Source organism: Echinops telfairi, unplaced genomic scaffold (genome assembly GCF_000313985.2).
Source record: "Echinops telfairi isolate 266 unplaced genomic scaffold, ASM31398v2 ScPeMD7_22;HRSCAF=79, whole genome shotgun sequence".
In the NCBI taxonomy this organism is placed as follows: Eukaryota; Metazoa; Chordata; class Mammalia; order Afrosoricida; family Tenrecidae; genus Echinops; species Echinops telfairi.
In genome coordinates this window covers 7,389,046-7,401,545 of record NW_022103919.1, presented here as the reverse complement: position 1 = coordinate 7,401,545, position 12,500 = coordinate 7,389,046, and the positions used below count along the sequence as shown (strand labels likewise).

Sequence of the window (12,500 nt, the reverse complement as noted above, 5' to 3'; positions counted from 1 at the left end):
TTCTACCCCATCCTGGAAGGTCGCTATGTTGGCATTGATTGGATAGCAGTGAGTGAGAGAGTCATAATAGAACTGCTCCCTCCATAGGGTTTCTGGCATCAGACAGACTCATCTTTTCCCTTTGGAGCAGCTGGTGGGTTTGAAGCAGCGACCTCTGAGTTAATACCCCTATGCCTACGGTAGTGCACCACGAGGGCTCCTCTGGTATATATAGTACCAACCCAACCCAACCCACTGGCACGGGGTCGGTTCCAACTCGTAGGGACCCTGCCAAGGCTTTCTGAGGCTGTACACTTTTTTTATGGAAGCAGACAACCTCATTTTTTCTCCCAAGAAGAGACGAATGGATTCGAACCACCTGACAGCGCCACCAGGGCAGGCACTTGCTATGTGAGCTGGTGCAGCTCTTCCGGAAGGGGCGCCAGTGGATTTGGAAAGCAGCAGAAAGCCCTCAGACACGGAGAGCGGTGATTTACATAAAGACAAAGGCTGGTTTTTCAGTTTCGGAACTCCCAGTCCACAGGTTCTCCTAAGCCAGCTGCTAGTCTAGAGCTAAGGGTGGGTTCAGGGCAGCCTGGGCCCCCCCAGAGTGTTTGTGTGTGTGCATGTGCGTTGGCGAATGCATTAGAACATGCATGTGGGCATTGCTCTAGAAACAGGGTCATGGGTGCTGTGTCTTCCAAAGCGAGGAGCTTCCTCTTGGAGATATAAATTACTCTCCTAGCTGTCTGTGTCCTGCCTGGGCCTTCCTGGGTGCCTCGGTGCTCAGCTTCTCTCTCCCTCCCTCCTTCCCTCCTTCTTTCTCCCCTCTGCCTCTCTAAGTTTCAAAGGCAGGGGTGCCAGCAGCAGAACTGAGGGATGCAGTGGGACTCTGAGGTAGAATGCCAAGACCCCTTGTCTTTCGGGACTGAAATCTAACCCAGGAGGAGGGAAGAGACTTCCCTCAGCCACCCAGCGCCTGGCAACCAATCCAGAGAGGAACCTGGACTGAGGAGCCCAGGCCCCAGGCCGAGCACAGCACCGGCCCGGTCTAGCTTGGCAAAGGTGTTTGGATACCGCCCCCCCTCCCCCCCAGATCTCCATCTGGAGGGGATCAGAAAGGTGACGAGTACAATCCCTGTTTGTACGCTGTGTGGCCCCGAATGGGGACATGAACCCTCTGAGGCCACCCAGTGAGATCCTAGCTCCCCTCTATCTGCCCATTCACAGCAAGGCAGGATGGTGCAGTGGTCAGAGCTCTTGAGACAGAGCCTGGCTATGCCCAGGCTGTGTGTACTTGAGGGAGTCTCTCCACCTCTCTGAGGCCCCCATTTCCTCCTCTTGATGTGTCTCTGCTTTATTGAAAGGAAGTAGAATATCAGCACATGAAGAGCCTCACCCAGTGCTACATGCTGTGAGCCCCCCCACCCCAAGTGACGACTGAGTCTGGGCCAGTGGGTGTGCTGAAAAAGCACTGCAGGTGGCACTGGAAAGCATGCGCGGCCCACCCCCCACCCTCCAGCGTTTGTTTCTGGAAGCTCCAGGACCTCCGTGTGCACTCTGACCTGATGCTGGCGGGTGGTGGCGGATGCTGACTTGGTAGTGATAGCTGCTAACATCGTGTCCCCTCTCCTGTTTCCCATGGCCTTGTCCCCAGTCACTGAGCAATGCCTTCCCACCCACCTTACAAGGCGCTGCCACAGCAGGGAGAACCAAGGCTTGTAGGTGGGACAGGGAGCCTCTAGGTCCCCTCAGGGCCTGCGAGAGCCAGCTCTGCGCAGTCACAAGGTCACTAATGGCCACACATGTGGAAAGCAAATGCATTAACCTCAGGGTCACCCTAACCTTGAAGGAGAGCTGGCTGCAAGGGACTTCCAGACAGACGGCTACTGAGCCCTCCAAGGTCACATCCAGGAGTGGGTGGGCGGATGGGGACCTGGAGAACCCGTGACTCTAGTAAACTCTTGCGGATGGGGACCTGGCATCCCCCTGACTCTAGTACACTTTTCATGGCCCTATGACTGAGCCCCTGGGTCTGCTCCCTCACTGTGGGGGTGGGGGTGTCCAACCGGGATTCAGTTTACTCAGGTAGGAAATGAGGAGGATTGGATTCCATCGGTGGTTAGCAGTAACCCTAGGACTTCCTGAAGTCGGGGACTCAGAGGTCTGCGGTGTGGAGGAACTCTGCCTCGGGAACCAGACCCCTCACTTCCACCTCTGTACTCTCACTCTCCCTAGAGCCAAGGTAATAACTCGCGTGTGAATAGTGGGCATCTCTGCCCTTGTGTTAGCGAGTCTCTAAGACGCCTTTCAAAAGGCACTCCCACTTGGAGTGGAGGGATAATTACCACCAGCATCTATTTAGCTCCGACCACGTTTCCTTCAAGGAGCCCTGGCTGGAGCAGTGGTTACACCTTGAGCTGCAATCCACAGGGTCAGCAGTTCAGAACCCCCAGCAGCTCCGCAGGAGAAAGCCTGGGCTATCTACTCCCATCAGCAGTTATAGTGACAGTCTCAGAAACCCACAGGGGGTCGCTGGGAACAGCCGTGAGTGTCTGCTTTTTCAAGGAGGCCTGGTGGTTTAGTGGGTTACACATCGCCCTGCTGATCTCCAGGTCAGCGGTTCAAACCCACCAGCATCTCCATGGGAGAAGATTATAGCTTTGGAAAACCCCAAGGGGTGGTTCTACTCTGTGGGTCGGAAGCAGCTAACTCCAAGGCGGTGAGCCTGAGGTTTGAGTCTGTGTTTGGGGGCTGTTTCATTCCGCCCTACCACTGCCTTCCTGGTGGGGAGCTGTGTGCTGGGCACCGTGGGAACCAGCAGGCTCTGCAGAAACCAGCTCTGTGCAGCGTGGCTGTGCAGGATCTGATTTGTTTTTCGGTGGGAGCAGATTTGCTTAAATATATGAAAATGTGTTTCTAATTCCCGAGCACACACCAACTGCGGGTGGGGGGCAGCGCGTTCCAGCAGATGAAGGCGGAATGGGAGCCAGGGAATGTCAGGCCCAGGCAAAGCATTTCTGCTGCTGTCCAGGGACTGAGGCCAAGCCCCTGGGCCTCCATTCCCCCAACTGTACCATGTCAGGGTTTACCAGCTTCGTCCAGCCTTCCTGAGTGAGTGCCAGCTGTCTTCTGGGAGCTCAGGGTTCAGCATTGAGCACCCCCGGGCCAAAGAGGGTCCCCCAATCAGAGAATGGAGCTCCCACCCCTTACCCTGTATCCCTCCAGAGTCCAGCCAGCAGCCCCAGTAGCCCGCAGGAGAGGGGCTATTGTGGTCCTTATTAGCCCGATTTAAATGCTGGTGAGGAAAGGGGGAGCCCAAATGCTCCCCCTGCTGCCCCCCTCCTTCTTTCCCCAAATCCCATTCTAGGCTGAGATGCTAAGGTACCGCCTCATGCTGAGCCTTCTCTCTGGAAATATTTCCAGCCTCTGCTTCACCTCCCCAACTCCCTCCCTCCACCAAGCAGGCATCCGATTCGGCCTCCACCTTTGCCACTGTGGTTCGTAGGTGGTCCTTGAACACGAGTTGCTGTCTTCACGTGACCTGGAGTCAATGACTGTGTCATGGCTGTGTCATGGGTCCCCTGGGGACCATGGCCACAGGCTGAGAGGTGGGGGGCCTCATTCCTGGGGAACAGCTGTGACAGGGCACCGAGCAAAGGAAATCATCTTTGTTCAGTTTGGCAAGCTCTGTTCCTGCCCCAGGGCCCAGGACACTCATGTCCGGTAGATTCTGGCCTTCCGCCTTTACTCCTTTCCCATCCCCCCTCTGCCTTTGGCTGGGCCTCCAGTCTCCCCTCTCCAGACCCTGGGGAGCAGGTAGGAAGCAGAGAGAGAAGTGTGGATCCAGCTCCAGTGTTTAGCGGGACCTCCTCTGCCTGTCCTTTTCTGTTTTCACCGTAAATATTCCTGCTGCGAAGCGCTAGCATGAACGACGGAAGCCCCTCTTTGGTCGCGTCTAGTATTAGTCCCACTTTCTGAAGGGAAACCTGAGGCTCAGGCTCACTGAGGACTTGGACAAAGTCTCACAGCCAGCACGTGGTAGAATACGTAGTCATGGGAGCCCCTATCTGCCTGCTACCAAATCCCCAGTTCTGAACCACAGCCTGGTGCAGCCTGCCTGCCTGTCTGTCTGTCCCTCCCCTCCTGATTCCGTGTGGACTTCAAGGCAGCTTATGATATGACATGCAATTAAAGCCAGAAAAATGACAACATATTAAGAATCAGGGGAATACAGAGGTGGAAGATGAGCCCACAGAAAAGACAAGGAGGTGAAAACCCTTAAAGGCCTGTCCTGCCGAGTTCTAGAATCTTTGGAAGGATGTTTCCTTCAGGCCCTTCCCTTTTTCACTTACCGGCCTCCCCCCCGCCCCCCCATCCTGCTCCCTGCTCTTCATGAACATCTGTCCCCAAACCCCTCCCCTTAAGGAATACCTAGGGCAGGGTCTCCCCCTGGGGAAGGCAGTCGCCGCCCTGGTGTGGAGGCCTCATGCCCTGTGCCTCCCCAACAGGCCTGTCTTAGCAGGCAGCACTGCCCACCTCTCACACTGCCCCCCAAGGAGACATCACTGTGCAGGGAGATGTCACTGTGGGAACTATTCCTGTCCTAGCTGGGCCCTGCCTGGGGCATTTCAAGAGTTTGAGCATCTTTAACGAGAGAAGGAGTCTCAGGCTCCAGATTCAGTAACGGAGCCGGCCGCCCGCCTGAAAATCCCCTCAACACACTCCAAAGGGGCAGGAAGGGGTGGGGGTTCCATGCTCCCTCCTTCCTGATCTGAATCCCAGCTTTTCCTTCCTGACAGCCTAATCCCACCTCCTCCAGCTAGCTTTCCTGGATCCCACCACCCTTCCACTCCTGGATCACGCCCATCCTTCCGTTCTGATTGAGCACTGGAACAAGGACCCAAAGATGGACAAGACAGCACCTGCCTTTGATGGGCTCACAGTCCGTCCGGGGGAGCGAACACTGGGGCTACAGAGCAGTGGAGTCCCTGCGCAGCACAGTCAACACTCTCAGCCATGGCTGGCCCAAAGGTTGGGAGTTTGCGTCCACCCAGGGGTGCCTCTGAAGAGAAGCCTGGTAGTGTAGTTCTGGGCTGGGGGTGGGGCAGATGCTCATTGCAAACCCAGGGAGCAAGTTCTGTTCCCACACAGCCAGGGCCGCTCCACCCGGGAGTCAGCTCCAGGCCCTAGGACCAGTCTGGAATATTCATTCCAGGCCAAATGGGCCACTCGGTCCACGTTCAGAGCCCAACTCTGTAGAAACACAGCCCATAGAGGTGACACCACAGGAAGGAGGTCACAAAGCATGACCGAGGAGGACCCTTCCACTCAGGGTGACCTCCTCCTGGGGGAGGCGAGGTTCAGCTTCCAAAAACCCAAGCTCATCACTGAGTTGTTTCTGACTAAGGGCAACCTCCCGGGACAGGGTGGAACCGCCCCTGAGGGTTTCTGAGTCTGTGACTCTTTACTGGAGTGGAAAGTCTCGTCTTTCTTCCTCAGAGTGGTTTCGAACTGCGGACCTTATGGTTAGCAGCCCAATACACAACCACTAGGTCACCAGCTTGAGCCTTGAAAACTGGCCAGTTGGGGAGAGACCTGCCCTCAGCCACCTGTCAGCAGCCAGGGATGGTCTTCCATGCATCTCTTGGTCTGCACGCATGCTTGGCACAACCACAGAGTTCCTGATCTAAGGTCAGTCCCCCGAGATGTCTGCCGAAGGGCAGGTGTGGGTGTGGGGCCCTGAGCCAGCGAGCCTGCATCAGCTGGGCATTGCTGACTGGGACTCTTGCTTGAACATGGGGCGGCTGTCTGTGACTGAGCTCTGTACACAGGGAGGAGCTGTCTGCACGCGTCAGCCCTGCAGATAACGGGACTGGGTGCACAGGGGCGCAGAGAGGGCAACGTGTGTTCTAATCGAGCAGGAAGTGACTGTTCAAGGGGGACCAGAGTGGCCTTCTCTTGATTTTTCCAGCAACACCAAGGCTCCTCTGTGTCCTGGACACTGCCTTCCATAGAGAGTTCGACGTTGATCAGCTTCAACATAGAAAACTCTCCCTCACAAACTCATTCATAGTGATCCTGTAGGACAGGGTGGAACTGCCCCCTCTGGTTTCCAAGTCTGCCACTCTCTATGGGAGTAGAAAGCCTCCTCTTTATCCCTCAGAGTGGCTGGCAGTTTTGAACTGCCAACCTCAGGGCTAGTGGCCCAGTGTGTAACCACTACACTACCAGGGAAAAATCGGGAAGCATTAGATCCTATTAAAAAGCCTCGCACCAGAATGGAACGTATACTCTAAGTACTTTCAGAGAGGGACTTCCTTCTCTCAGCAAGTTGGTGGGGTGAGCAGGCACCCACGACTCTCCCCCTTTACAGAGGGAAACGGAGGGGCAGAGCTTTTGAATGACTTGCCCCCCATCACCAGCCCCAAAGTGGCACAGCTGGGATGTGACCTCAGAGTCCAGCTGTGTGGCTTGTGCCACAATGGATGCCACGCTGCTTCTCTCTGGAACCTTCCATTGGGCCTCTCTCAGAGTAAAGCACCAGCCCTTCCCTTGTCCCCAGTCCTCAACTTCAGCCCCTCCCTTCTGGGACTCCTTCACCAGTGAGTCTTCCTGCAAGTACCTCTCAGGGTCCATAGCTGCCTCCCCGAGTCTCTCCATTCACCATAGGCCTCATCTACCACCAAACAGCTCGTTTGTGACTCTGTGGGTCTCCCCCCACCCCTGTCAAGTGGTTGGCTTTGGTCTCAGAAGCACCAGGAAATGGTCCCCTCCTCCTCTGAGGGAGGTGAGGGGGGGGGGCAGTGGGTGACCTGGGTGACCTCTTGCAGGGATTGGGGGGCTGCCCTGGGACCCAGTTGTGCGTGCCTTCCGCCCTGAAAGGGTCCTGGGGATTGCAGTTGCCCTGCTGTCTGCCGCCAGTGCTGTTCCCGCCTCCCCTTGGCCCTGCAGCTCCCCCACAGCCTGGGCCTCTGGGGGTGCCGCCTCTTCTCGAGGCGCCCACCACCTTCATTGAAATTTTGCCCTTGCCCAGGAATCCTCGGTTGAGAGCTCATCCCTATTAATTCTCATTGTGCATTTAGAGCCAATAGGTTTTTATTTATTCATTTATCTTGTCTTCCTTCCGGTTGGCATTTACAATTCCGTTCTCAGGTGGCCTTGTGGAAGGACAAGGCAGGCTGGCTTGGGGCGAGAGGATGTCACACCCCTGCCCTGAGGCCCTCTGGGGCTCAGGCGCTGGATTGGCTCTGGGGACAGACACAACACCTGTCTTGGGACTTGCCTGGGGAAGGGCCGGCCTAGGGGGTCAAGAGAGTAGGGACCAGGGCAGGGTGATTGCAGTGGGGGAGAGGGGTGTGTGGGTAGGTGTCTGGCCGCCCTTGGGGTGCCCCCTGGTGGCCAGTAAATCTTCTGGCGGGATGTGGCTGGAGGCGGTGAAGCTTCCAGCAGCCCAGAGACTAGAACCTCAGGGCCCGGTGTCCTAAAGGCGCAGGAGGGAGCGCTCTGGGAAGAAGACCACTGAGCGGGTCAGAATGATTATGTGGGTGAACAACAACTGCCCCGGCCAGGGCCAGGACACGTGAGATGGCGCTGCAACCTCCGTCCCATCAGCACCAGCACCCTCAGCCACCCGCATCTCTGCTTCCCTGGGAACGAGACCCAGAAGACGACTCAGGGATGTCCGAAGCTCAGAGGACCAGCTCTGCAGCCTGGGGGGTACTCTCTGGCCCCTGCCACAGACCAGTTCCCTGCCTGTCTCTGCTCCGTCTACAAGTGAGTGACCTAACCAGGGCTTCGCCACCCTTCTCTGACCCCTAAAATGGGATTAACCTGGGGCCCGCCACAGAGCGCTGTAAGATGATTTCCTGAGCGCACTCAGAGGTCCACTCACTCGGGGAAGCCTCAGTACATGGGCACCAGGGTTTGAATCCATCCGGAGGGGACCCCATTCCCACCCCCTGTAGAAGAAGGCTGTTCTCCACCTGCAGGGGCAGCATGCCCCTTCTCGTGGGCTGCACACTGGTCATGCGAGGCAGGGCTATATGGAAGTCCACCAAGCAGGTGGCGAGACGCTGAGCACCTACCTAACCCAAGAGCTTGGAGATTCGATTCTCCCTCCCCTGTCCTCCTCGCCAGTCTCCCTTGTTCTCTACGGACACCTGCCTAGATGGAGCTTCAGAGCCAAGGGCATGCTCAGCAGGCTCTAGCCAGAAAGCCTCAAACCTGCATTGGAGGGAAGTGTCCGTCTGTCAAGCCCTTGATGGGAAGCTGGCCTGGTGGATTTTAGTGAATTCTGATTTAGCTGCCCCACTTTCCCCAGCCCCCCACCCTCCACCACCGCCCCCTCCTGCCCAAACACCAGAAAAGGCAGAGCAAAAATACAGTCAATACTTTTCAATCTGAGAAGCAGAAGTTGACTGTCCCTGGGAGGGTGAGGGGCGGCCTGCTGGCCGGAGATGCAGACCAGGGCTGGGCTCCCACCCTAGCTTGCCCCTGACTTTCAGGGTTCCATCCCCTTGCTCATCTGGGAAAGAGAAACCTAGCGATCCCAGAGCAGAAATCCCCACCGACAATTCAGTCCCTGGGCTCCCTCCTTCCTTCCCTCTGACACCTTCCTTTTCTCCCCAGGTGGCTCCCTGGCAGCCCAGCCAACAGCCCCAGTGACAGCCTTATCTCTGCTGATAAATCCAGCTGTCACACCTAGCTGAAGCTGCCCCGTGGGAGAGAAGCATCCTCTGGCAAGTGGGATGAGAGGGCTGCATCTGCCGCACCATCGCCCAGGAGCCCCGGAGGCTTCCCCCGGGACAGGGCAGAGTGCCATGGTCCACTCCTGTCCCATCAGCCCTTGCAGCCTGGCAGGAAGCCAGGCAGGGAACCCAGAGGGAGAGTAATGATCAGCAGCAGAGGGGTCCTCTGAAGCAGTTGAGCTTAGTGACCTTGAACCAGACACCCTCTGCTTGACACACAGCATCACCACTTCTGAGTGTATGACCTTAGGCAAGTGTCTTCCTGGCTAAGGACACCAGCCAACATCTTCGAGGCAAACCACCCTATCCTGGGCGCTATGAATGTGCACTACTAGTGTCCTCATTTTCCAAATGAGACGACAGAAGCCTAGCTAGACATGCCACTGGGCCAGACCCCACACGCTAGAACTCCAGCTTTTGGCAACACAACATCTACCTGGCTGGGCTGAGGCAGGACTGGATGGAATGGCCTGTATCAAACTCGTAGCTCTGACTCCTGGCGCTCAGACTACATGATGCCTATTGTTAGTGTGCTGCCGTGCCTGTGAAGCAACTGTAGGACTCTAAAACTCCATCTTTGTCTAACTTGGGGACTCAAGTGACAAGCCTGCCTCTTCCCTGACTTATCCGGTGATACTTGAGGGAGGACCTAGGGATGGAACGGGAAAAGGCCCCGCCTCACTGCCCATTCTGGCCTGTCCCTCACTTTCCCCTTCACGATGACCCCTGTGCTTCCATCAACTGTCCTCCGCAGCGCGCATGCCCAGTGCCTGTTGCCCCTTGGCTTTGCGGCCCCCCCGCAGTCGGTTGGGCTGGATTGGGTGGGGGAGGAGGCTGTGCCACAGAATGGACCCACAGAGAGAGGTGGGAGTGCAGCGCTGCCTCTCCCTCACTTGTCCACTACCACTCCCTTCCTGCAAAGGAGGGCGAAGCTTATCTGCAAGGCTGGAGCAATGCGATTACCAGCTGAACTGATGATCAGCTTACTGAGAATGTCCCCACCCAGAGAATAATGTCACCTGACCCCAGAGTTCTTTGGGGTGGCTTTGACATGGGCACAATCCCAAGCTGGGGGCCGAAACCCAGTCCCAATCCAAGCCACAGCTTTGCATCTCGCCCCTCCCATTCTGTTCACGCCCCTCCCATTCTGTTCACACATCCATCCCAAGGGTCTGTCTGGCCTCCCTGGGCCCGGGCCTGGGTCTGGGCCCCTAGAAGTGCAGTGGGCTGACTTACATGGGAGCAGAACCTCTCAGGGGGGTCTCCGCATGTGATGCCTGAGGGCTCGACCTTCACCTTGACGTAGTCCTTCAGGCGCATCACCTTGGGCTGGCAGGCGTAGAACTCCCAGGTGGGGCCCTCGTCCGTGGTCACCCAGGATTTGCAGATGTCATAGTTCCCAGAGGCCAGTGGGAGGCAGCGCAGGAAGAGTGCCAGCAGGTGCAGCATGGCTGCGGAGTCCTCTGGGGAGTGGCCCCGAGAGGCCCTGGAGAGGCAGTGACCCGGTCAGGTGGGACTTGCAACCTCAGCATGGAAATGCCACATTTACTGAGCAACGGTGGCCGGGGTGTCCCACGGACTGGAGCACTGGCGGTGTTCAAACAGCGAGGAACTTGCTTTTTCCAAAAGGCTGAGGTGGAAAATTCAGAGCCAGCGTTTCTCAGACTGCTGATGGGCAGATCAAAAAGTTGCCCACGACTTGGTGTCCTGTTAACCTTGGCATTACACCTCTCCCAAGAGGTGCATCTGATCAAAACGGGCAGACTCTCAAATTGTGACAGTGGATGGAAATGGGATAGGGAGACGATCCGCAGGGATCTGGCATGAGGCCGGATCAGATTGCTTTTAATTTTTGTCCTTCCAATCAATCCAGGGCTTCAATGGGCCTTTAAGGTGTGGTATGCGCCACGCAACTGCAGAAGGACCCTCCGGCCTGCGTTGTAAAGATAAGATAAAATCAGGAGGTGGACACGGGAGGAGGAAGCAAGTTTCTCTTTGGGACTGGACAGCGTCTCAGACCAATAAAAGAGGTTTCTTTTCATATGGGTTGGAAGAAACAGCAACCGTGTGGCTGGCCGGAAAAATACGAATGCTCTGGAGGCGTTAACCGGGTGAAGGTCATGTGGCTGGACTCTGGTGAGGAGAGGCACTAATGGGGGCCCGCTGACCTTGGCCCATGGCCATCGGCAACTTATTATGAAGTGTCTGAGGCTTCAGTTCTCAAATCCAACCAGGCTTGTCTTTCATTGTAGGAAGGGAGGGGAGAGAGCTCATTAGCAACAACACCTGCAACAAATTAAAAAAAAAAAAAAAGAGGGAGGGGAGATAAAGACGTATAAGAACAAAAGCTCTCTGGCAAAATGTGCACACAAAAAAATGAGGTTGCATTAGCAAGACCTCCGGAGAAAACTGGGTTATTTTTATTAATATTGGAGTTGCACATTTGGAGATTTAGCATCTTATTAAAAAAGCGATGGGGGTGTGTGTTCTCATCGATGGTGGGGCTAGTGGGCGGGGAAGGGGTCAGCAACCTTGCCCCTGTTCCGGGGTCAGCAGCCTCCTAAAGCAAACATTCCCAGGAGCAAAGACCGAATAGCTGCTTTACACCATGATGGATAAATGAAAAGGTGGAAGCTGTTTTCCATGGAAGTGGGATGTAGACAGAGTGGTCCATTCGGAGGCCAGTGATTAAGAACCGGGTGCAGATAAACATCTCCCCAAACATAGTCACAGCCCGAAATGGAAATTCATTATTTTTTTCCCCAACAGAAGAAATAGGGGAGAGAAAAAGTCTTTCGGAGGAGTGACAAGGTTCTGTGCTATTAGATATTCAGACCAAAGCTAACGTTTGCAACCATTCTTAGAGGCCAGGCATGTGAACTGATCATCCAGGCCAGGAGAACAAACGATTGCCAATGGCAATCAGTTCAAAGTCTAAATAGACATAAGAAACACGATGCTACAGTCAGGACGCATGGCTCTTACTAGCCCTGTTCCAGACACCTGATTCATCACGGGGACAATTCAGGTTCAAGACCAGCATGGGATTCCAGCCCAGCCAGAAACAGCAGCCACAGGGGCAAAGGTTATCTCCTCGAATCACCGCAGATGCACCTCCATGATTAATTATTCTGATTGTTATGCCTAGGATTATTGTATTTACATCGCCAAGACCCTCCCCAGAGTAGGTGGGGATCCTCAGCCTGGCTCTCTCACCTGACACCCACTTCAGCCATTGTAGACTGAAGGTTCCCCCCGCCCCCTTCACCACCTGGTCACAAATATGTTCCTGTCAAAAATGACAAGCCGCCGGGGCACAGGGCGGGCAGGCAGCACCTTTGCTTGGACCCAAGGTCCCCAGCCTCTGCCTCACCCCAACTGGGCCCAGTGGTCACCGGCGCTGGGGCTCATCCGTCTGCATTACTGCGGACCCTTCCCCTCGGTCCAGGGAAGGGCTGATGGAGATGAATGAGCAGCCGGCGGCGGGAACCACAATTTCACAGCCCACCTCTGGCTGTTGAAAAAGAAATCTTTTATTTTTTCTTTGTAGCGCCCGCCCGGCCTGAAACGCACCCTTTTGCTAGAAAACTCGCAGAAAGAACCCGCCTGGCGTCTATTTTTACAGCCTGAGAAAACGTAGTAAAAATAAAATCGCGCGGCCGGCCCAGGTTTGGACGGCTCGAGCCGAGTTCTCGGCTGCGCAGAAAACATCACGTCCCTAAAGAATTCTTGCCACCGCGGACGCCCAACTGTCCTCGAGCAGGTCCGCAG

General features: G+C 55.8%; 1 protein-coding gene across 1 annotated transcript in view; it reads right to left on the bottom strand.

Moving 5' to 3' along the window:
* The window catches only part of NTNG2 (netrin G2), a 79,615-nt gene that overhangs the window by 63,762 nt on the left and 3,353 nt on the right, over window positions 1-12,500 (bottom strand). Inside the window, exon 2 of the mRNA XM_045288522.1 lies at window positions 9,966-11,015. Within this exon, the coding sequence (XP_045144457.1) occupies window positions 9,966-10,178 (213 nt within the window). The 5' untranslated portion in view covers window positions 10,179-11,015. The remainder of the gene's footprint in view (window positions 1-9,965; window positions 11,016-12,500) is intronic.